The sequence below is a fragment of the Carya illinoinensis genome, chromosome 11 (genome assembly GCF_018687715.1).
Source record: "Carya illinoinensis cultivar Pawnee chromosome 11, C.illinoinensisPawnee_v1, whole genome shotgun sequence".
NCBI lineage: Eukaryota > Viridiplantae > Streptophyta > Magnoliopsida > Fagales > Juglandaceae > Carya > Carya illinoinensis.
Window position 1 is genome coordinate 36,658,697 of NC_056762.1, and position 25,869 is coordinate 36,684,565.

The window sequence follows — 25,869 nt, forward strand, 5'->3', positions numbered from 1 at the left end:
ACACATTAAACATACTAATGATATAAAATCATGTTGCATCAACTTTTATTTTAATAATTAAAGCGATGCATTACTTGAGTTTATGAACATACATTTTAAAATTCTTTATATTATTACTACGAAGTATCCATGATCTACCTCAAAATTCATCAATTTCTACTTTTTTTATAAATTATATGTTTTCATAATTTATAGTCTTTTATAATTTAATTAATATTTAATTTATACAAAAAAATTTGATTATAAACTTGTTATATAAATAAAATATCATCATGTTCTTTATTTTTTAATAAACATTATCATGTTCTATGTTGGTGATACGGATGGCACGTCAATTTGGAGGTAAAATGACTTATTTTAAATACTAAATTATTAATAAAAAAATTTTAGAAAATAGTTATAGCGGTGTCATTAATGAAAATGCGGGTTTTTTTTTCACTTTTTTATATTTATTAAGATTTTCATTAATTTGATTGATTACGTCACTTTTTTTAATATAAAATAACTGTTTTGATCAATCATATAAATAAAATATATAAAAATAACTGTATACAGAAGAATGAAAAACTCTTATTTTAAATTCTAATTATGATTTTAATAAGTAAATAACCCAAAAAAAATGTATGGATATTTTTTAGATGTATGTGCACATAAGCTCAGTGGGAGAATTGCGGAAAAATACATAAACGGTAACCACTCAATGGTTATTGGTTACCGTCCTTTACTGTTTTTTGTCAGTGGGTAACAACTTTATTAAAAATAGGCATTTCCAAGTATCCGATACATATACAAGAATAATATCTACGCGTGAGTGTCTAAAAATATAAGAAAATTATGTACATTCGTGCCTTTAAAATATTACAATTGACTAATAGAATAAAGTATTAATAAATTAAAAAAAAAAAGGTTCCACCATCATCCATTGTCTTTTCATAATCCTCAAAACTCCTATCTCATCTCTATTTGTTTTCACCCAATGGAATCTCATCCTAGCAATGATAGCATTCCATAAACTCATAGCCACATCACAATGCCATAATAAGTGGTTCATGGATTCCCCAATTTTCTTGCAAGTATAAAACTAATCCAACACAATGATTCAATGCTTCATTAGGCTATCGAGGGTGGGGATCTTCCCTACTAAAGCTGTTTATACAAAGAAAAAAGTTGTCGGGAAGCATATGTTCTTCCATGGGAACAAATTTATATTTTGTGTCATAAAGGACTTGTAGAAAGAATGCACAGTAAAGCTCCCTCTCTTGGATGGATACCAAAACATTTGGTCAGCTCTCCCATTCACTCTACAATTATATACAAGATTAAAGAAATTAGTAAATGTGTCAATTTCCCAATCTTATGTAGCCCTATAGAAGATAACATTCCATTGAGGGAAACCACTAAATAAACCCCATAAGATCTGCAATTGAAGTCTCTTGTCTCCGTGCAATACCGTAGATCGTTGGGTAAGCTTTCTTTAGGGTTTGAACATCACACCATAAACCATGCTAGAATTTAATTATGGAACCATCTCCAACTACAAAGAATATATATCAAGCGAAGATTGTTCATCCTCTTTTTGTGTTTCGAAAGCCCCAACTCATGTGATCCGCTCACCTCATTCAAGCATCGTTCTTCCCAATATCCATCATATTTGAGATATATTATAATCCTAAAAATGCTTAATGAATCAATAGTTTGACCGATGTTTTTTTTCTTCTTAGTGGTTGAGGAAGTAATTATTAGTGAATTTGTGTATTTAAAAAAATGTTTAAAGATGTTTAAAAAATATGTAAAAGAAAATTGCAATTATCAGTCAACCTATCAGTACAAGACTCTTATAACCCTCCACAAAGCTCCCTTTTGTTTTTGGTATCTTCGCAACCACTTACCCAATAAGGCCTTATTGAAAACCAGTTTTGAATTTCCAATCCTCATTCGCACTTCCAAGTAAAACCACGGCCCAATCAATCAAATGGAACTTAACTTCTTCATCCATTTCCACATAAGAAATCTTGTAATTTCTCTAACTAATGAACCACCTTACAGGGTAGTGAGAATAATAATAATAATAATAATAAATATGTGGAGAATTTTGAAAGAGTACTTTTAATCAAAGTAACTATAGTACCTTTGGAAAAGTACATGATCTTCCAGCTAGCCAATTTATGCTCCATTTTTCCAACACCTCATCCTATATATATTTCGACCTAAATGAACATCTAAGGGAAGACTGAGATACTTCTTTGGCAAGGTTGAAACTTTGCACCCCAAAATATTGGCCAAGCTCAATAAACTTGAAATATTTCCAGCTGGAACTAGTTCTACCTTGACCAAGTTCACTTTCAAGCCCGATGTTGATTCGAAGTAAATAAGAGAACCCTTAAAGCTTGAATGTGATTTTAGTTAGCTCCACAAATGACAAGAGTATCTTTCGCAAATAAGAGGTTAGTCATCTCAAGAGTGGCAGTTCTTGCTTCACCCCAATGCAAATCTAGATAGAAATCCACCTTCCATGAGACCTGTGATCATTTTAATAAAAGTTCCATTATAAAAATACAAAGTAATGGAGATAGGGGATCACCTTTTCTCAAACCCCTCAATCTCTCCAATAAAAAAAAATTTATTGGAGTACCATTCACCAAAAGGAGAAACATACAGTGTATATACAAAATTTAAATCCAAGAGCACCATTTGTCACCAAGGCCATACCTCGCAAGTTTGTGTAACAAAAATTCCAATTAGCATGATCATATGCTTTCTCCCTAAACATTATTCTCATTATGTTGAAGAGACTAGAGAATGGAGATTAGAGAACGGTCAAATCAAGTTTCAAAGCCTTCGTCCAATATTGCGCTTTATATCAACTGAAGCTAATATTTCACCACCTGCGCCAATGTGTCTTCATCGCCAAACAGAACAATTCCACCATGAAACTAAAGGATTTTCTTGTGTAGACTTAAGATATTTTCATTGTATCAAATGATCACCTTTTGAATTGTATAATTTGTTCAAATCCCCGACATCTGAAACTCTTGAATTTTTAACCTATGTTCATAACTACAAACACAAATTATCAGATAAAGGGAAGGAATGTCCAGAACTGAATATGCATTTGACTTTGATCATTGATGATGGTGTCAAATTGATTCTAAGTCATGATCAATAGAATTGTAATCGCTAAAAAAGACTATAAATACCACAAACAAAAAGATGGAAGTCTAGGCTTCACCAATTTTACATATAAACCATATGGTTAGTATATGTAGATCAGTTTGATATAATGAATGATAGCCATCTTAAATGGAAAATGAACAACATAGAAAGGCAAGTCTACTTCCAAGAATGCAGATTTCAATCAATATGATAGCTCAACACCCGCGACATGAAACTAAAACAGAAGTCCTCTGTACCACTCAAATCTCTATCGTTATTACTTAATTTTACCAAAATGTAATCTGATACTGCAAACAAGAACCCCGAAATAGAACTTTCGAAGAACATCAAGAGGTCTTGTTGAATTTACGACCAGACATCTTCTCAGACTCATATAGTATGTGATTTATAAGTCCCCTTGTTGTGCTGGCAAAACAACGGAAACAAAGATTAAACCTTTGCTAACACCTCCACCAATCAAAAGAAGCAGATTAATAATGTGTCTGTGCATCTATTTGAAACATCCGAGGCCAAATCCAACTTTTCTGATTAAACATGCAAAACAGAACAGGAAAAACAAACAATGAAAAAGTATGCACTGGAGGATCAACAAAGCCCAGTAAAATGCACTTGAATATATAAGATGGCCATAGACACCATTGCCACTATATTCCCAACATAACTGTAACAGAAGTGCAAATCTATTCAAGAAACTCATCCTTCAACTTTTGAATCCTCTCTGGATCTGTCTCATGCATGTGTCTTTTGAATTGCTATCTCACCAGATCAACGAGGAGCTCTATATCATGTTGCTGCGTAATAAAAGATACAATGGCCCAAGGTAAGTTTCCTGCATGTTCATACTATTGGAAAAAAGTTCATAAATCAAAAATGAAATTAATATAGTGAACACTCATCCCCCAATAACCTATTATACAGACCAGAAGCATGTATATTGTACTTAACATTCCATCCAACCAACCCAGTGGTTGCAAAAATTCTAGCATCAAGCCCATAGGTGATAGAGAACTGAATCGATAGATGTAGGTAGTATGTTATCTGAAAGGAAACATATCTAATATTTGGGCACCCTTTTAAGAGATATAGACTGCATCGAGGGGATAATCAAATTATATCATAAGATGTAGGGCATATTTGAACCCAAAACAATCATTACGAGTCAATGTGGGGCCTAACCACTCGCACGTGTAATCTGACAATGAGAGATAAGAACTTTGCATACCCGATGACCAGTATATTTAGCTCTTCGAAGGTATTAGTGGTAAAGCTGCAGCAAGAAGCATCAATTAGGAAGCGGGTGTTCACCTTAGGAAAAAAAAAAAGACAGGCATAACAGATTCTATAATGTGTACATTGTTTGTAATTGTTAAACAGGCGCAACAGATTCTAATCAAAATTATGAAAGTATACAAAGAGAAATGATGAACAAATGGATATAAAGAAGAGTTTGATGCTGACTCTAATCAAATTGTTGGCAAATTCAGAAGGCAGTGCGGTTTGAAGAGATGGAATGCTTCCCCAATTTATTTCGAATTGAAATAACTGAGACAAAGGCAATCACAGCCATCACCATTGGCTTAAAAAAAAAAAGGGAATAATGCTTTCAAAAATCTTTTACAGTGCGCTCCCAAGGGATACACGAATGGATAAGTTCTGTTACAAGGCACCCAAATTGCACATAGACTATTTATTGAACAGTTCGTAGGAGAAACACAAATTTCGATTGAAAACAGTAGATTTGCTACTTGGAATGAAAGGGAACCACGATAACCAATGGAAGAGAACTTGCAGAGTCCAATGCAACGGTCAAGTCTTGGGCGGCCAAGCGCTAATGTGCAGGGTCAAGCCTTGGAAGTGGAAACTCATGCGAAATGCTTAAGGATAAGACCCTAACCAAATCACTTTAATATCCACTCCCAGGACTGTACATAAATGGGTTCACTAGGTAATGATCCCCTGAAATTTCAGCAAATGCAGGAAACACAAAGTGTCATCCATTACATTATAAAGAACCTAGTTGAATGATTGCCTTGATTTTATAAACTGATTCATTTCACATGACACATGAGTTTATCCATTTTAAGTCTTTGACTTCCAAGAGGCATTATTCCCAATACCCCAAAAATATTGGAATCAGAGTTGCCCATCTGATTCCCATATGCACAAAACATAGACAAACTGCATTTTGGTTTGGTGCTGGTGCTGGTGGTGGTTGGGGGGGGGGGGGGGGGGGGGGGGGGGTGTGGGGGGTGTTGTTTGGTTGGTTTAAAACCTTGTGGAGCGTGATGTTCTTAGCAATTGACTGAACACCATTATGCTTACGTAAGGCAACTAAGCATAAGTCTAATAGACGATCAATTTCAATTGCCTATACCTCGGATTGATTATTAATAGTATATGAGCTCAAACTCTGAGAGAGAGAGAGAGAGAGAGAGAGAGAGAGAGAGTGAGCTACCTGTATTGTTGGCAATACCGTCACCGCTACAAACGTCGTTGGGGCACCAGCAGCTGCGTCAGTCGTCCGTCACTGCTCACTGTCAGCAGTCGCTCCCTCTCAGAAGTTGCATTTGGCAAAGAAGTTGCCACCGCTACAAACGTCGTTGGGGCACCAGCAGCTGCGTCAGTCGTCCGTCACTGCTCACTGTCAGCAGTCGCTCCCTCTCAGAAGTTGCATTTGGCAAAGAAGAGAATTGAAGATAGCTTCGTTTCACCCCTCTCGAAACGACATCGTAGATTTTCCCTTTTTATTTGTACCGGATATCGGGAATTGCGTCCGGATCAGTCCAAGGGATGATCTACTTGTAAAAATTCTATAAAAAAACAAAATCCTCCAATCTTATAGTTACTAAAGATTATTTACACTCAATAGAATTTTCAAGACCATCTTTACCACTTAATCCAACCATAAGGATTCCTAGATATTGTAGATGAGTATGAAATGATGATTCAAAAATAAATATAAAAGAGTAATATTATATATAAATTTAAGATTTAAAAAGTTCGTGCAAACCATTTGAAAAATGAAAATGATAATATTTTTTTAAAAAAGTACAATTTGTAATAAAAACACACCAAATAAGCAAATTTAGATGGCCTAGTAGACTGCCCTTTGAAAAATAACGGATCCATCGTTAAGAGTTATTAGAAAATATATATCTTCTTATATATAAAAGTGACAATCCGTGAATGAACAGTATCTTCTTATATATAAAAGTGTCAATTCGTGAATGAACAGTATTTAATATTACAATATTTATTTCCATTTTTTCCCTGCATACATTTCTAGATCTCCATTACCTCCCTCAAAAGTCTCAATCCGATGAATAAATGGCCTTGAGACCCACCTTTGTACCGAATAATAAATAACGAAAAATTCATCACAACATGTAGTACTAAAGTAGTGGTGTGACTTTTATTAAATTAAATAAATAAAATAATTTAGTCAATTATGCAAAATTAGATTAAATTATAAAATCATTTTTATTATAAAATATAATTAATGAATTCTATGAAATTACATCAATTTGTAGGTTTATATTTTTGTTTAAGTATTTTGTCATTGATATAGATAGTGAGTTTAGATGAGATCAGTTGAAATAAAAGTTAAAAAATTATTAAAATATTATTATTGTTTTAAAATTTGAAAATTTAAATTTTGTATTATATTTTGTGTTAAAATTTATAAAAATTATAGTGATAAAATGAGATAGTCTCTCAATCCAAAAAACAAGTATAACACACAAAATTTAACGTGATATCTATACATCTCGTAACCAAAATAACGACATGACTTACAGATGTAAATATTTTTCTCATACGGTAAAAATAATGTTTTCTTAACTTTAACAAACTTTTATGATGTACATACTATTCTAATTTAGAACTTACCCTTAAAGAATTCATGTGATACTTTTCAATATAGTTTAGATATATGTTTTATATATTGCTTTTTAATATCTGCACACGAAAAACTTGTTTCATATATATATATATATATAAATATATTTTTATCTGTGAATTACATGTATTTATATCAATCATTTTATTTGAAATAATTGATTATTTCTTTATATCGTGATATAAAATTTCTCTAAAAAATATTAAATTTTAAATATTTTTATATAAAAAATATTATTATAATAATACTTTTTAAATAGGTCCTCTATAATGTTTTTCTGGCCAACTACTGATGCCCGATTCCCAGGTCAGAGGGCATACGTGCCTTGCACACACCCATTTACTAGTGTGTGTATACATACACACTAAGGCCCCGACATAAAATGTTCAAGACGGAGACCGTATTGTTGCACCAAACCACGTGGCAATAACCCAAATATGAGGACCAATCCTGAATTGACGGGAGAAAAAAAAAACCCTTATATATATTTTATTATAATAAGTTAGTCAAGTGACTATATTGTTATAATAATTTTTCTTATTTTTTTATTAATTTTTCGTTAATTTTTATTTATTTATTATATTGAAAGAAGTGAAAGAGGGATGCAAGCACATGGTTAAAGTTGAGAAAATATATATATTCAATTAAACTCTTTTATGTTTGATGGCCATTGTGTAATAAAAAATAATAATAATATCTCTAGAGATCTCATGAACACGTTCTCTTGTACACTGGGTTTGCATGCTTCGTAGACAGATAAGTCTTTCTTTCTCATCACCATTTTCTTTAATTAAATATGTTACTATTCTTTCAAAATTATAATTTTTAGATGAATGCACTTGCTAGGTAAGTAAGTTGTAGGTGTACTATATGTAGTTTTTTTTTTTTAAGTTAATCAACATGTCTGTTGAATGCATGATGCAGAAAAGAGGCACGCAATAAAATGGATAAGAGTGAAAGCTGACCTACTCTCTCTATACTACTCATCAATAATACTTATGAAACCGACGACAACTTATCTCATAATTATCAAAACACTTATACTAATTAAAGAATTAATTTAAATAAAAAAACTTATTGAATAATTAATTACATTTTTTATGTCCATAATGTGGTGTACAGTTGTGATCTCTTAAAATTATATTAGCTTAGAATAATTGAAAAAGTTTTGTTACGTACAAACAAAATCGCGTATTAATACTGATTCTTTTATATTCAAAATTTAAATTAGTACTGTTTTTAATAAAATTTATTTTTTGACCAATCACATTAGGTTGATGCACATATTAGTGTGCAGTTATACTTGTAACTAGATTTTTCATAATTGAAATAATTTGATAAGTAAGAGAAATAATATATAGTCTATTCAACTTTTAATCAAATGGAAAAGTTAAAATATAAATAATATTTTTGAGATCAAAAGTCATTTGATTTATTGAAATTGATAAACTAGCTTATATATGCGACAAATTTTGTCGAGAACTTTATGAACTATTATTGGTTTTATTGGGTTCTAAGGTTTTGTGATTTCTCCATAAATTTATACACAAAATCATTGTAAGAATTAATTAGTTTTAGCATTCAATAGAAATCAATATGTAATTCATGTACCTGCATGATACCCATTTATGATGTGTACGTGATCAACATATATTAACCGTAGATGTTGTTAATACTTAGGTATAACTTTTTATTCTTCCATATTTCTTGTCTTCCACATGGAGGAAAAAATTGAGAGAAACTGAGATAAATGTCAAAAACATTCAACTGGATATACGTGCTCTATCCTTAAACTTGAAAATAAGTTTTCACAAAAATAATTATACTCAACCATTCCATCAAGATGCTCAAATTTCACAAAATCTTAAAGATAGTGTCAATTATTAGAAAATTTAGCTAGCAACATCCTAATACAAGTATTTTTCTATAGTTGGTATTTACTATTTAATATTAGTAGATCATCTAATATGTATATTTGTGTATTATTTTGTTTATAAATTTGATTATCTGTGATATTTATTCCTTAGATATATTTTTATTATTACCAGTCATAAATGCACATTATTATTTTTTATTTTCTCAATTCAAAATTACCCATTCGTTTATAATTTACTATCATTTTAATCAAGCTTATATCCATAACTAATTTTCACAATCTGTCTAATTTTTGTAGTATTATTTAATTCCATGATGGGTATAACTTTGAATATAGTTTATTTGTACTAACATATATATATTATATGTCTCTCACAACACTTTTTATTTGTAAAGGTTGGCTTTCTGGGTATCAATGTGCTTTTAATTTTAAAATCAGTGGGTATTTCTTTTTTATATATTTTGTTCAGAAATAACAGAAAAGGGTGGAAGATAATTTGATCTCACCATCCATAATTTGTATTGATTTGCTATGTTTTGAATTTTTTGAATTTATATTATTTACTTTTCTATTGGTCATACACAAGCATTAAATTTATATCATGTAGGAGCATTTGCCATATTTAGAGAACATTGCAACACAAACTTTACAAAGAGGTAATTCAACTTGGTGCATTAATTAATTTTTTGTAAAAAATCATATTATTTGTATTAAAAATCTTGTCTTATCTAACTAAGCAAACGTGCTTTGCACGTTACTCTGACCTGGTGTGTGTGTGTATATATTGACTCAAAAAAAAAATTTCTGTTTTTCTAATTATTGCTTATGTCTAGTCCAAAAATAACTAGATGTGTTGTATTGAATAAATGAACAGATAGAATTGAATGTGATGAATATATATAAATAGATCTAGTCCATTCATTTGCAAATACTCGCCAGTGGAAGGAAAATGATAGGGGGTATATAATTTTTTTATTCTCTTTTCCTTTCTTTTTCTTTTTTATTTTTTTCCCAATATACGCACAAAATAATATAATAAAAAACTTCAATGCAAAACACCAAGACCCAAGACTGAAATTCCATTCACCTTCAAAAGCATAGATGTTATTGGCACTCAAGATTACTCACTCTAATGAATCAATCTATTCCCACATTTCTGCAACACAGCTAAAGCATATAGCCAATTGAGAATGATCTCTTCTTGTGCTGTTCTAGACAGACATGTGAAAAGGATTTCTAGTTACAATCTCAGGTAGGCTTGCTTGAATGGAGAGGTATTCAGGCACATACTTAAACAAGGACAGAAAATCAAACCATCAAAATATAGATTAATATACCCCAACTCCACTATAGATAAAAGTAGATGCTAGATAATTGAATGAACATTCCTCCTCTCACCCGTACCATTCTTTATACAATCTTATCATGATCTAAAGAGAGAATTCATAGCCAGTATTCTGCATATAGAATAACCTCATTTTTACACTCCCTCCTGAACAAAGAATTGTTGGAACTGGAAGTCCCACCTTTCTCTCTTTCAACTAGTAGAAGTATGGGATCACTGTAAAAAAACATCGATAGAGAAGCCTCAATCTGGACTAAGAAAATCAAGGAATAAGATATTTCATATGGGGGCTATTTGAGACAACAGGGTATGGGAAAGAATGATTAGACAAAGGCATCAAGGATTTTTCTTTTTCTTTTCTTTTTTTTTTTTAAATGTGAAGATTTGCAAAGTTTTTGTTTAGGATCTCCGTCCCCTTCAAACTACTTGGAAAATAAACGACCCTCTTTAAGGCCTGGCATTTGAAACCCCATAAGTCCACCATCTGTTGTATAACTGGAATTCCTGTTGAAGTTGTTGGCAACATATTGCTCGGATAATGCATAGTTTTCCCCAGAGAATCTTATTGCTCCTCCATCCATCCTTAGACCCAATAGATTGTAGTTTTCTTGGGGTACACTTTTCGAACCAAGTTGACTTGAGGTGTTAAAGCCACCGTCCATACCCTGAACAAGTGGAACTGGGAATCCAGTTCCCATGCTTGAGATTGGGGTGCTGTTTTGGTTGAGACATTCTATAATGCTAGAACCTGTTTGAGCAAAGCTTCCAAGTCTTTCTTCTTGCTGCATGTCAGGAAAGTAGTCACAATAAGCACTTGAATCAATCATTAGATTTGCGTTTTCTGAATTCAAAGCCCTCCAATTCCCAACAGTTATTGGGTTAACATAATCGTATGAAGAAGTCTCAAGCCTGTAATTCTCAGCACAGGGCTCTCTTAGGATAGCCGGTAATGTCAAATACATAGAAGAAGCTACCTTATCAGAGGAATTCGATGGAAATTTCTGGTTATCAGGAAATCCCAACCTTTCTCCTTTGGCCTTTTCAGTTGATGGAAGAAATCCAGCAGCTTGGACATAACCAACTTGATCTTCAAGTGCTTTTGAGCAATTATTAGAATCAGCCACCCTCCTGCCTTTTAAGGATCTCTCTGAAGAGCCATCATTGCAGTTTGGAGCTCTTAAGCCTAACACTACATTCTTCTGATGTTGCGCTTGGACGGAGGGACCAGACTGAAATTTTTCCATGACAGATGACACCAATCTTGTTTCTCCATTTTCCTTGATTCTTGGAGCCATAGGTCCAATAGTATTGCGACAAGTAGTTCGATCTTCAGATGACTGATAGTGATTTACATAACCAGCTGCCTCATTGATATCACCAGACCTCTCTGCTGATCCATGATTGCAATTTTGATCTCTTATTCCAGACTTCAAATCTTTTTTACTCTGCATATAGTTTTTCTCATAGTTGTTTTCATGCCGCACTTGGATGTTCTCCTTGAAGTTGTTTGAATGCAGTGCTTGGGATTTTTCCTTGAAGTTGTTTTGACGCTGCACTTCAATGGACTCCTTCAAGTTGTTTTGATGTTGCACTGGGAGGGTCGCCTCAAAGTTGTGCTGCACTTGGACATTATCCTCAAATTTGTTTTGATGCTGTATTCGGTTGTTCTCCCTTCCATAACTGCCTTTTTTACGTTTTGGTTTTGAAGCAGTATCATCTGCCACCAGTTTTTGCATTTCTTCCCTCATCCATCTAAACAAATTTTCTCTCGTATCTTTAAGATCCTCTAGTAAGGACTCCATGAAGATTTTAACTTCACCCAGTGCATCCAGGTCAGAAGCACTAGTTTCATTCTTTTTTCTTTTAAGTTCTTCATGAGAATCCCTGCTCATTGCATCATTAACCAAATTTTCCTTTATATTCCTTCCACTCTGTGTTTTTTCAGATTTCACATTTTTAATCTGAGCCCCAACGCCAGCAACGTTCTTGCCCTTCAGCTGAAATCTATTAGTATCTGTGGACTCATCATTTTTGTGAGAAGTAAAGCTGGAGACTAGTTTATGCTTCTTCAGAACCTGCTGACTACTTGAACTTGATTTGGACTCTTCACTTGAAGAATCAAGCTCCTTGTCTCTCCTAACCTCCCACCTCTGCTGAAATTTCAGTGTGTCTCCAATATTAGAGCTTGGGGGCATCATTAAAATTAGAGCTTTACAGAGTTGGAAATACTACTACCTACAGGATGGGTTTTTGGAGAAGCTCCAGCTTAAAATGCTTCAATTGATTTCTTGAAGCACGAGAGCTGCTAAACAGAACTACTTCCACCCAAATTGGAGCTCAAACTCATTTCACGGTCAAATCAGTGATGTAGCACCACATCTTGTGAACAAAATTTCAGCGAAGTGCCCCCAAGGAAGTCACAATTTTCTTCTATCTTGCAAAGGAACAACCACAAATAAATTAGAATGATTGAGGGGATAGGAACATAGCATGCATAAAAAGTTTCTCACTAAAAAGAATTAGAACCCACGAGGGAAATCCTTTAACCACAAATAAATTACACATAATTTAACCCACAAATTGATATGGTTTAATGTGACACGCCAGATTATAAAGGTACTTTTATTATAAAAATAGATTTAAATAATCCTAAGAAGCAAAGTCAGTTTGTGGATTTACTTTTATGTAATTTCTTTATATATGTATCAATTCTCAACTCATAAACCAAGCCCCGAGGGAGGGAGGGGGGGTGTGCGAGGGGAGGGGAATTTGGAGCAATACAAGATTTCACTTCAGAGTTGTACTTTTGGATCATAGAGCAAGAAGAAAACAAAGTCCAATTTTATTTTTACAACTGTCCAAACCAGATCAGCACCTAGAAATTAACAGAATTCATAGAAAACCCAGATGTAAAAGCAATGATACCTAACTCTTACAAGTTCAAAAGGCCAATATAACGCTTAGCCACAAAGCAAACAATCAAGACCAGAAAAGAATCCAAATAGTGAATTCTCATGTCAAAGCTTCTCAACAACAACATTCAAAAACCAATAACATATCACAAGAACCATAGAAAGAGCATCAACCAATTAGTTCAATTCAGAAAGAACATTACTCTTAAAAAGAAAAACTCAACAAGGATATAACAAAAAAGTAATAATAGGCACTAAGCTCTAAACAGAAGAAAATTTCAAATATGATCTCAGATAACCAGAAACTCAATCAAAAGACAGCATCTAACGATGCATAAAATATGCAAAAGTATTAAAAAGAACATCTAATAAGCAAAAAGTTATGAGGATCAGTTTTGGAGATTCATATTTTTCTAACCATTTATCAGCGGATGAAATTCGGTGCGAAGCAAGAAGTTCCCATCCAGCCATCCTCATGAGTCATGGCCAAAACCTCTATTTCTCAGTGGAGAATTTTTTTCCCCTTCCTGTACTTATTTATTTACCAGCTAGGACTCTCCAAAAGGTATAAACAATACATTTTGTGCTGTCTGTGTAAATGTTGTTTCCATGTTTGCAGAATGAATTGCCGTATCTGGAGAGTCAGTGAGTTGGGTGGAGAGTGGCAGAGAGAGTTATGGAGATTTCTCTCTTTCCAATAAGTTGGTCTAGTGAATGATTGCTAAGTTAATCATCAATGGCTTTTTTAATTATTCTTCGTCCGAAAAGTTTTATTTTTATTTTTTGTACGCTCAAATTCTCAACCCCACCAAATCCCAGTACTTTCATACAAGAAACCTTCTTGTTTGATCTCTCCTGCTATTTTCCGTTTGCCGTTTGTTTTTGTTTTTTTGGGTATGATTAAAAAATTAGTAATTATATAAGAATTTCTAATAATAAAAGCATAGGCCATGCATAATTAAATATATCTAATAATTTTCTATTTTCAACAATATTGCCATAAATTTCTTCTTCCATATTGGTTCAGTTTTCCTCAGGCCGGTCTGAATTTATTGCAAATAAAAAACCGCTTTAGGATACAATTAAAAGGTATCATTGTCTTCTTTATGAAAAATTGAATACCATATGTAATTAATTAGACATTATGGGAAAATAATTTTATGCATTAAATTATCACTTAAAATTACATTCCAAAATACTAAAATTATTAAGCTATACCTAACCTGTCTTTTTTTTTTTTTTCTATTTTCAACAATATTGCCATAAATTTCTTCTTCCATATTGGTTCAGTTTTCCTCAGGCTGGTCTGAATTTACTGCAAATAAAAAACCGCTTTAGGATACAATTAAAAGGTATCATTGTCTTCTTTATGAAAAATTGAATACCATAGGTAATTAATTAGACATTATGGGAAAATAATTTTATGCATTAAATTATCACTTAAAATTACATTCCAAAATACTAAAATTATTAATCTATACCTAACCTGTCTTTTTTTTTTTTGGCAATGCTAAATTGTACTCACAAAAAACCTAACTTGTCTTTTTTTTTTATTAATTTGATAATATACAAATAATGTTACCTACAGTCGTGAAATACGTAAATATTTATAGTCGCTTTAAAAAAATGTAAAATTTGTTATTAAAAAATTAATTTTTTAATATAAATTTCGTATTTATTCACTTTTTTAAATTAATTATACTTTATTTACAAATTCATAATTATAACTATTATTTTTCATATATATATATATATATATATTTCAAACGAATATTTATATGTAACCAAGCAAGAGGAATATTCTCTATTTTTGGTTACTAAAATTAGGACACGTTTTTACACGTGTCTTTTCCATCTAAATATGTATTTATTATGCACAGGCTACAGCTCAGTGCGTTATTTTTTGAGTAGGTTTTCACGTTTTTACCAAAAAGATTTCTCACTTCTTAAATTTTCTAATTATATTTTATGGATGTTAAAAAAAAAAAAAAAATAGCACCATTCAAGCGCTAGCATACTTTTTAATTCTTTTTTTTTTTTCATTCTTTTCAATATATTTAAATATTTTTAAAAAAATAAAAAAATACCAATACATTTAAAATTAATTTTTTTAATTATTAAATAAAAAATTTTCAAAATGGTCAAATGGTGCAGTCAATATTGGGAGGCATATTAGCTTTTTTCAAAAAATGTTGGATGACATCCTTTCATCGTACTACATCAAATAGATTAACGGTATCTTTGTCACGTGATTGAGGGGGTGCAGCATGTATAAGTCCTCAACCAATCAACTAAAAAAAAAAATCCGAAAAGAATTGTTACATCAGTTTAAAAAATAATAATAATAAAAACTTTTAGAAATAATGTATATAAAGAAAATGTTTTAGTCAGAAATAAGTTTCATAAAAATAAACTAAACAACTAACGTGTTTTAAAAATAATAGCACTTCTCATATATAAAATAATAGCAATCAAATAAGAGAAAAAAGAAAAGAAAAATTTATGATGAAAGGTGGTGGTGTACTCCTTCCTCTCTTTGTGAATACTTTTTTTCCCAAAAAAAAAAAAAAAAAATGGTAAGAATCCTTTGCCTACATGGCAACAGTACTACCATATGGTACAAAACACCTGCTACAAAATTTCACATTCAACCAAAGTTTTTGAGTTTTTATGAAGTTTTGAGGTGAGGATTTTGAGTTTTAAAAAAATAATACTAAAATATTATATTTTAATAATATTATTATTATTTTAAAATTTGAAAAAATTAAGACAATTTTAAATTATTTATTATATTTTATATTAAAATTTAAAAAAAATATAATAATAAGATAAAAATTTTGAATTTGAAATGTAAATTTTGTTATGCTAAACGGAATTTAGAATCACAAAGATCCAGCAGCGAGGAATAAAAGTCAACATCATATCCATTCAAGAATGCTTTTGATAATCGCAAACGTCAGTAAAGCATCACTAAGATCAATCAGGCATCAACCACCTCTGCTATTACTAAGCATTAGCTACTCACATCAGAACTCAGCAATCAACATTACATGGCTATAGTTACAGCAACCAGCTAAACAAATCCTTTGTCAGCACCACATCCATTAACCAACCTACTAGAGTGCAAAGAAAAGAGGACAAGTACAAGTTATTGGGATCAGAGAACTAGCTTTCAAAATCAGCTACTAGGCGGGGTAACGGCACGCCATCGCTTAAATTACTAAATGGTGTATTCGAACAGGCAGATTACTATAGTTCATTTCACTAATTTCATCTACTTGGTATTGTTGTGTCCACTAAAGCTTTTATTATCTCATATTACATATGTAAGGGCAATGCCCACTAAAGTTCAGTTTGGTAATACAGATGAGATTAAATTTTTTTTTTAAAAAGTTGAATAAAATATTATTATAATATAATTTTTTTATGATAGTTTTATTTTAAAATTTAAAAAAATTAAATTATTTATTATATTTTATGTGGAAATTTATAAAAGTTATAATGTTGAGATGAAATAAGATGTTTTGGATAACTAAGAGCCTACAACTTTTTAACTATATGGTGCGTATCTAACTAAACAAATTTCCAATCAGCCGCCTAGGGTTTCTCTTAATTAATTCTTGTGGTACGAGATTATTTGGATGAACTTGGATTCTTTCATTGCAGTCTGCAATGTCCTTTTCGCTCTGTTTTTTCTATAGAAAATTATAGTTACAAGCACAATTACGCACTAATCTGTGCACCAATATGATGTGATTGGTCAAAAAGTAAATTTTATTGAAAACAATGTTAATTTAAATTTTAAGTATGAATGAATTAGTATTGGTACATAGATTAGTACGCGACTGTGCTTGTATATAGCAAAACTCTTTTCATATTTCTCACTTTTTCCTTTCCATTCCCCATACTCTATTCAACTATTCAACCTTTTCAAACCTACATATCCCATGGATCTAAACAATCAAATCATTGAATAAAATTCATGAGCTTCACACACCAATGATTCCTTAATGTATTCTTATCGTGCTCTTTTCAAGCAAGGATCACCGGTCAATGGCTTCAACAATAGCATGCATAATGTGACCAAAACCACTACCCACACGTTCTCACGGTGTCTTAAGAAATTGAAGAGGATCTGCGACTAAGTTCTTAAAGTTTGATCGGCCAAATCACCTGAAAGCGCTTCCTCATGTCTTGGACTATGTCGAATGTGCCTTTAGATTGAAGAGACCTTTTTCCTTCCCATTTTGTGATATTTATGCATAAATTATAGAGGAAAAAAGATGGAGCTTCAGAAACTTATAACTATATCACCTTCCTCGCCCATGGCAACGGCATAATGTACAACCACTCGTCTAATATCATGCAGGAAAAGCCTATGACCGTTTGGAAGAGGAGGATAGTAATCATTCTCACCAAAATTCAGGTAATCCTGCATTGTCATCCTACGCCAGCCAGCGTATCATCCAAGCAAAAAAATTATGCTTAAAGGAGTTTAAGCAACCGTGCACAACGTCCCATAGCTTCATGCATGCCTTTTCAAATAGTCAGTGGTTGTCTTCCCATTGGTCTCCGTTACTCCAATAACAGCCATATTCAATGGATACCTATAGGGCTTTGCTACACGCAGTCGGGAAACGCAGTCGGCGTGCAGTCGGCTGTACGGAATGAATAAAAAAAAATTATAAAAAAATTATTTTATATTCAGGGGGACCTGCATGAATTATAAAAAGCTATAAAAATAATTTTTTTTTTTCATGTAAGTCCTGTATTAATTTTTTTTTTACAGCCGACTGCACGCCGACTGCGTTTCCCGACTGCACAAATCATTTCTCATACCTATAAGCGGCCAATGTTGGAAGAATCACGTGGTGTCCTCCACAATCACCAATGCCTTACACCCTAAGGTATCCTCTATCTCTCTCCTTACTCGTCACCAACACAACGCACAAACAAGTCTCCCGAGCAAATCACCCTGGAATCACATTAATCTCTATCTCTAAATTACCATAAACTAGCACGGGCACGTCCAAAGGCTCAGCCAAACTCATCTTAAACTTAGGTTATTCCACAATCCTAGTCTTAGCTTTGCCATAACCACCGAAATCCAAATCAAACAAGGAATCTAAAGACAACTCATGTTTGCTATCACCGAATTCTCTAGGCCCTTTGCCGACCCATCTTCGTCCGAGTCCTCCATGACCGAGTCCCTGAAGCTCATCAATTTCTTCCAAATCCACAACCTCCTTAGGCTCCAACTGATCTTCGATTACCCAACTTCCTCGTTCTCTTTCTTCTTCCTGTTCGGCCTCAGAAGCCCCATCTTCAAGAACTCCTTGCACTGTAGAGCCATGGCTTTATCGATAAGGTCGAACAAATCGTCCCCAGAGTCGTCCTCCGGATTGGGATTCTCCTATGGGTCTTCGACGTAGGTGATGAAGGAGAGGTACGTGGACTGGTTCTTCTGAAAGTCACCCTCTTCGAGATTCTTGGCAGTAGATTTGCTAGAACTTGGATACTCCGTTCGGCGACTTCGGGTGGGTCATCGTCTGAGGTTCCGATTGAGACAGGTAGTCGGAGAGTTAGAAATGAGAGAAAGAGGGTTGAATTTGAAGGAGAAAATACGTGGTTTGATGGAAAAGAAGATGGGGTGGCGGAGGGCACGATGAGGGTGGGATAAAGAGGAAATTGAAGGCCATCACAGAGAGAGAGAGAGAGAGAGAGAGAGAGAGAGAGAGAGAGAGAGAGAGAGAGAGAGAGAGAGAGAGAGAGAGAGAGAGAGAGAGAGAGAGAGAGAGGGTTTTAGAATCAGAACTGCTACAGGTACCCGCCGTTGGGTACCCGTTGCGGAATCGCTGACGTGGCTTAATGCCACGTCAGCCGATATATTATTAAAAAAAAAAAAAAAAAAACAGAACAGAAATCGATTACGCCATGTCCAAGCATCTAACCCTCTCCTTCCTCCTCCTCCTCTTCTTCTTCCTGATCTTATGCGATACCTCCTATGGCCGCTTCATCACCCACCGCACACACTTCTCTTTATCTTCTGATTTAGTCTCCGATGGGGTCCAGCAACTCCGTGGCCCGCCCTACCTCGCTCTCAACCGGTCCTCTTCCTTCTCTGCCGAGTCCACTTGCGAGCAGAAGTACGGCTTCTTGCCCTGCAGCACCACCGTCCTTGGAAATATCTTCCTCATCATCATCTATGACTACCTCATGTTCCTCTCCGCCACCTATTTGTCCAATGGCAGCGAGGTCTTGTTGGAGATTCTTGGCCCTGGTATTGTTGGCGATTTGCTCCTTCCAATCCTCGGCGCCGTTCCGGACGCCATGCTTATTCTCGGTGAGCACTTTTATTCAGTACTTTTCGATTTTTCTCTATTTAATTTGTGAAGAAATTGTAGTTTGGATCTATTATTTTTCTTTTTGTTTCTTTGGAACTTGGGCATTGAAGAGAGAAGAAGGAGATGATTTGGTTCTTACCTGTTGTGTTCAACCCGCACCGAAGCCCTAATCTCATCTGAAGGAGGAAAGAATGAAGAACTAATTCTGAAGGGGCTGCCCAGCAACGAAGGTCTTGCTCGAAATTCTGAAGGGGCTGCCCAACAACGAAGGTCTTGCTCGAAATTCTGAAGGGGCTGCCCAGCAACGAAGGTCTTGCTCGAAGAAGGAGATGTGAAGCACCCGTGTTCGTCTTGCTCGAAGAAGATGAGAAGAAGACCCGCTTGTGAAAATGAAAGTTTACAAATAAAGAAGAAGGAGACCCACTCATTAAATACAAAACGCGCCGTTTTCAATTTATCCACGTGGAGGGCCGGGTACGCGGGGGGTTCCCCACGCCGGGTGCAAATAGAGTTTTTCTTTTAGAATTGGAGGGAAAGACTCTGATTGGCGGGTCTACGCGTGTCCAAACTCTTAACTTTTGGAGACGATGAAAGCAGTTACGCCCAATTGTCCACTGTTAACCTTGAACTACTAAAATAATTTAGAAAATACTTTAAACAAAAAAAGATTCCTTATAAATAATCTCATACACTAATGTGTCATACTGTGCCATATGTCTCATATATTTGTTTTCCTCCTCTCCCTCGTGTCCCCTTCCAGTGCTGGCCACACATCATGGCAGGCAAAAGACACCGGCAGTCCAAGCGGCACTACCTGTGTGGAACGCTGATAAGGAGGTTGCAACTCGATTTCTTTTTCTTTTTTTTTTTCCTTTCCTCCCTCGTGCCCTCTGTAACAACCCGCTAGAAATTTAATTTAAGGAATTTCTATTGACTTTTGAAACCCCGTGAAAACTCTATAAGTTAGCTTATTGTAATATCAGCTCCTTTCTTCTTCTTCTTTATGAGCCTCGATCCACATGTCAGGGTTCGGTGTAGGTGCTGAGCCTTGTTCTACGTGTCGAGAGTCAGTCTATCTGACGAGCCTCGATCTATGTATTGAAACTTATTCTACGTACTATATCTCGATGGCGTTTTCTGAAAGCTATCTTGTGGATTTCAAAGTAAGATAGATATTTTAATGCTTACGAATATTTAAATATTATGAAAATATCTATAGAATATATTTTCAGTATTATTAGATAAGTATGTTTTAATGTAACACAATTATAATATTTTAATGAGCTCTGAAAATATTATAATTGTGGATAATATCTTATATTAAATATTTTAGTTATTTTAAAATATTAAGAGGTTTAACTTTACGTTGAAAACTCTTATTTAAATTAAATGGTTTTATCCTCTTTGAGTGATTAATGATACATTATCAATTTAGATAATGATGAAGAAATATTATTTTATAAACTTTAGTTTATAAAATAATATTCTATCTTAATTCCTCTCAGTGTTTTGTTTGAGTGTTTTATGCACTTTGATTAATTAATGATACTTTATCATTTTATATAATGATGAAGAAAATATTATTTTATAAACCTTAGTTTATAAAATAATATTTTATCTTAATTTCTCTTAGTGTTTTATTTAAGTGTTGTATTAAAATAAAACACTTACGCGTTTTCAAATCAGTGTTTAAACTCATCGTTAGATCCTTTTTAAGATCCCGAAACGTAGGACTGAGATTAATTATCAAAGCCTCTTTATTTTCTTCCTCACTTTTTCTCTTTTTCTTTTCTTTCTTTCTCTCTTTTCTCTCTCCTCCCTTTCCTCTTCATGGCCGACGTACGTGTTGTTGGTTCCTCCACCATAGCCATTCGGTCCAAGCTTCCAGCATGCGCCACCTCCGGCCACCGTGCCTCACCTCCCACACCGGCATGACCCTCCATCACCGGCGACCACAACCTCACCGGTGGTGAGTTAAACCGGCTACCCGATCTCTCTCTTTCCTCCTTCAAAGAAATGGGTCTTCAACTTTTTTTCATCTCTTTGGACCACCATACACGGCCAAAACGGCCACCAAGCACCACCAACGGAACCACCATGTCAAGAGCTTCCTCCCCATGTCCTTCTTTCTCCCTAACTCTCACTCTTTCTCCGATGGGTCTCCACACACACACGTTCGGTTGCACCGCCGTGCACCACCGTACACAGCCACCCATGGTGTTTGACCACCACCACCTTGTTCCTCTCATCACCACGAACTTCCCCAAGAAATTTCATGGCCAACGGAGCTATGTAGAGCTCTCACTCTCCCTCACTCTCTAAGGCCGAAAATGGCTTCAAACGGCCGATCCGCCGCCGTGAGCCACCGTATGGCCACCACCTCGCCACCACAGCTCCACCACATGTTCCTTTACCTTTCCCTAGCTTGCCATGAAGTTCTATGGTCTTCCACCACCTCAAGCAAACACCCACCATTCGGATTCACTGTTCATGGCATGATGCCGCTGTGCTCCGCCACCTTCGACCACCACGAGGCCACCATGAGCCTTCCAAGGCCACACCTAGCTTTTCTCAAGCCCAAACTACCACTTTACGTGGTGGACAGCCACCGTACGCGGTGTTACCGCCACGTACGTTCCTCCGACGCTTAACCGTGACGAGCAGCGAGCGACGCACGGGTTAGCCCGTCGATGGTATAACCCTCTATCTCTAGTTATTTACGTTTAAAGTAGTTAATTGGTTGGATCGTAGACTGCGTAATTAATAATTGTGGAATTCACTGCGTAGTTGTGAAGCGAAATGTAGTTGTGAAGTGTTGGGCTTGAATTGTAGTATTGTGGATTGTACCATGAAGTGTGGACATGAGATGGATGTCGTAGTTGTGATATGGCATGATGTGTGAAGAGAGTACGCGTGGTATATGTTTCTATCTTCTGGTATATGTTTTATGTACTCCATTTTATTTCTTTCAGGGATTTTCATATATATGACATGATCCAATGACTCATATAAATATGCATTTAATCATGCATATCCAAACTCTCAGTAATCTTCAAGTTAATAAAAACCTCAAGGAGTTCTACTGGTCTAGGACTAACTTACTTCTTTATAATCGCAACAATCAGTCATCTTCCTAGGTGGTACTTTGATAACTGACCAGTTAATAACTTAAACTTGAAACTTTCTCTCTTATGATTGTCATAACTCTTCTATCCATCATAAGTTATCAATTATTCTAACTCTAAATGATTTGTTCCTAATGTTCACATAAATCCTCAAGACCAAGATTTTACTCTCCATATAATAGTCTTCAAAAGAAGATCGATCTATGTATCCATAAAGATAGTGCTTTGCCAGAAATCATTTACTGGCGGCGTGGTAATACTATTATCATAAATAAATTCTACTAAGGCTAAAATTTCTCCTAATCAAATTACTCTTCCAAACACAATTTCTATCGTATTCTCAGAATCAAAACAATTCTCCAAATATGTGGAATACCATTTATCAATCCTACATATCCTTTCTCATATTACTAAAAGGTATTCTATATCTACATTGGTATGAACAATAATACTTCTAATGAAAATTGTTACTCTTACCACTAGGGTAACAATTTAGCTTCCAAGCTGAATTCTCAAGCACCACAATTAATAGAAACAATGACTCGTTTGAATCAAACAATGTACAATTTACCAACTCCAATGACTTGACCTACTCCAAAATAACAATAATGCAATACTACCATCAATTGCAATCAGATCAACGTTAACTATGTTTACCTCAACTAATTCTTCATCCATCGGGAAATTCTGATCCTCTTGATTGTTATCTCCCTTAGGATTCCGAGGTATTCTATCACGAGTCATGTGTCCCTTCTTGAAACACACGAGTATATATACTAAAACCACATACTACCCTTCATACCTTAAGAAATTCAAGCCTAATGTTTGGTGCATTTCTTAAGGACATGTGGAATTACTGCCCAGAGACGTATTGCTCTGATACCACCCTGTGACGCCCCCAAATTCCGTTTGGGATCGGACGGACATTTGAAGCGTCGAGACATGCAACACAAGGTTACCTGCCCCCGTTCATGACATATAAGATGCAATATTCCTAACATGCATCTAACAATATGCAATATTCGCAGCGGATAAATTTTTTCTTTAGCAATACTATGCACCAAATTGAAAATATCCAAAATGCTTAAAACATACTTCATACATAAAAATCCATTGAACAACTAAGATCACAACACTAGTCCAAAATGGTTATGATCCAAAAAGTAGTAGAGATGCAACTCAATCGTACAAGTAGTAATTTACGTTAATTACTATATCAATATTTATGTCGCACCGTCACTTAGTCAACTGTGTCTAGTTGATCAGCTCCTGATTCTCCTTCAGGTCCTGTAACAAGATCTACCATTCGGGGGGAATGGTAGTTGGGACTACCAAAGTGAGATTTGATTACAAATCTCAGTAAGTTAACAAAAAACTTCCACACAAGCTAATGATGCATGGATGACAGTAAAAGCATAAATGCATAATCAAATTTATAAGTAATTAAAGCATAACTTGGAGTACAACATAGCATAATTCACATAACTTAAATTGAAACATGAACTGAACTTGACTTGACATGAACTTGATCTGAAACTTGACTTAGCATGAACTTGCTTTGAAACTTGAATTAACATGAAAAATACATACTCCACAGTTGTTGTGGCCCCATGTATTTTACGTGTAAATACATACTCCACAGTTGTTGTGGCCCCATGTATTCTACGCAAACTTGACTTAACATGAAAAATACATACTCCACAGTTGTTGTGGCCCCATGTATTATACGTATAAATACATACTCCACAGTTGTTGTGGCCCCATGTATTCTACACAAACTTGACTTAACATGAAAAATACATACTCCACAGTTGTTGTGGCCCCATGTATTCTACGTGTAAATACATACTCCACAGTTGTTGTGGCCCCATGTATTCTACGCATCACAATTGTAGTAAAATACATACTCCACAGTTGTTGTGGCCCCATGTATTCTACACAAACATAATGTACTCAAGATGAAACGTGACTTGAACATAACTTGAAATACATGATTAACTTGAGATAGAAACATTTCGTAACATGACATAACATATAATAGACAACATATTTAACATGACATACTTGCAACAGTGAATATTACATGACTTGACATACATGTAATAGATGGCATACTTAGCATGACGTACTTGTAATGTACAGTAATACATAACAGAATATATTATGTAACAGATAAAAATTGATGACAGAATAAATTCTGTATAATAAACAATTACGTGATAACTTGGCATGGCATGACATATATGATATCACACATACATACACTGTAGTTCTTTTACTTAGCACACATACACAGTAGACTGCTAGTAAGTTAAAAGCTAACTTACCTCGATCTCCGCGTTTCTTATAAAATCTCAAGCGCGATCACGAGGAACTGTAATTAGTGATTCTAAAAGTTAGTACTAAATCACTAATAATTTGAAATATGGAAAAATACTAACTTAAAGAGTAAAATTTCCATTTTACTTTCTACATGTAGGAAAATGACCGTTTTACCCATAACTTAACGATTTTGCATACTAACTCTAAAAGTCACCAAAATTTACATGCCTCATGTAAATTTTATCCTCAACTCAAATATCAATTTAGAAAAATTTAAAACTAATCACAACTATTAAAACTCCATAGGTCTGAAATTCTCATATGCTATTTCTATTGATTTTTGTTTCCAACTTGTTTTGATCAACCTTTTGATCTATGACTTATAAATATGTGATCTTCAAACCAAACCATTACATGGTTTAAAAAGATGTCCTAAAACATATATAAGCTTCTAATTCAAGATCACATGGTTAAAAATTAACCAAAACATAAATTTAGCCAAGAACATCCACACTTTGGCTTATCTGAATATCTCTTTGCATAAAATTTCATATTTTTGAAACTAATATCAAATATCTTCAAAATAATACTATAACATGTATATAAGATGCTTAGGATCCTCCAATAAAATTATCAAAGTCATTAGAATAGGGTTAGACCACCAAAGAGTTAAACTTTCTCAAAATAGAAACTGTTTTTCTTCTTCCAGTTTCTAAGTTTCTAAATCTAAGCAAATATTTCATCAAAACCTTCAATCATGCAAAAATCCTCAACCAATAGTCATATATACATGTTAACAATACTCCATAAAAATTTCGGACCAATATCTATCCATTAGCTTGGTCAAAAACTCCAAACTATAACATATTCTCC

The 25,869-nt window shown here is 34.2% G+C and overlaps 1 protein-coding gene and 1 long non-coding RNA gene across 2 annotated transcripts; both read right to left on the reverse strand.

The window, feature by feature from the left end:
• Positions 1-1,838: 1,838 nt before the first annotated feature.
• On the reverse strand, positions 1,839-5,974 carry LOC122281925. Its single transcript, XR_006230342.1, has 4 exons — positions 5,630-5,974; positions 4,397-4,441; positions 2,710-3,965; positions 1,839-2,519 (listed from the first exon to the last, which is right to left on the reverse strand). It is a non-coding gene; the product is annotated as an uncharacterized LOC122281925 (long non-coding RNA).
• A 4,567-nt stretch (positions 5,975-10,541) lies between these two features.
• Positions 10,542-12,696, reverse strand: LOC122281919. Its single transcript, XM_043093794.1, has one exon. The coding sequence runs from the start codon at positions 12,489-12,491 to the stop codon at positions 10,716-10,718; it is 1,776 nt and encodes a 591-aa protein (XP_042949728.1). The 5' UTR covers positions 12,492-12,696; the 3' UTR covers positions 10,542-10,715.
• Between the last annotated feature and the right edge of the window lie 13,173 nt (positions 12,697-25,869).

Bases quoted from the DNA above. Each gene is read 5' to 3' on its own strand.
- LOC122281919 (XM_043093794.1), bottom strand. From the start codon at position 12,491: ATGATGCCCCCAAGCTCTAATATTGGAGACACACTGAAATTTCAGCAG.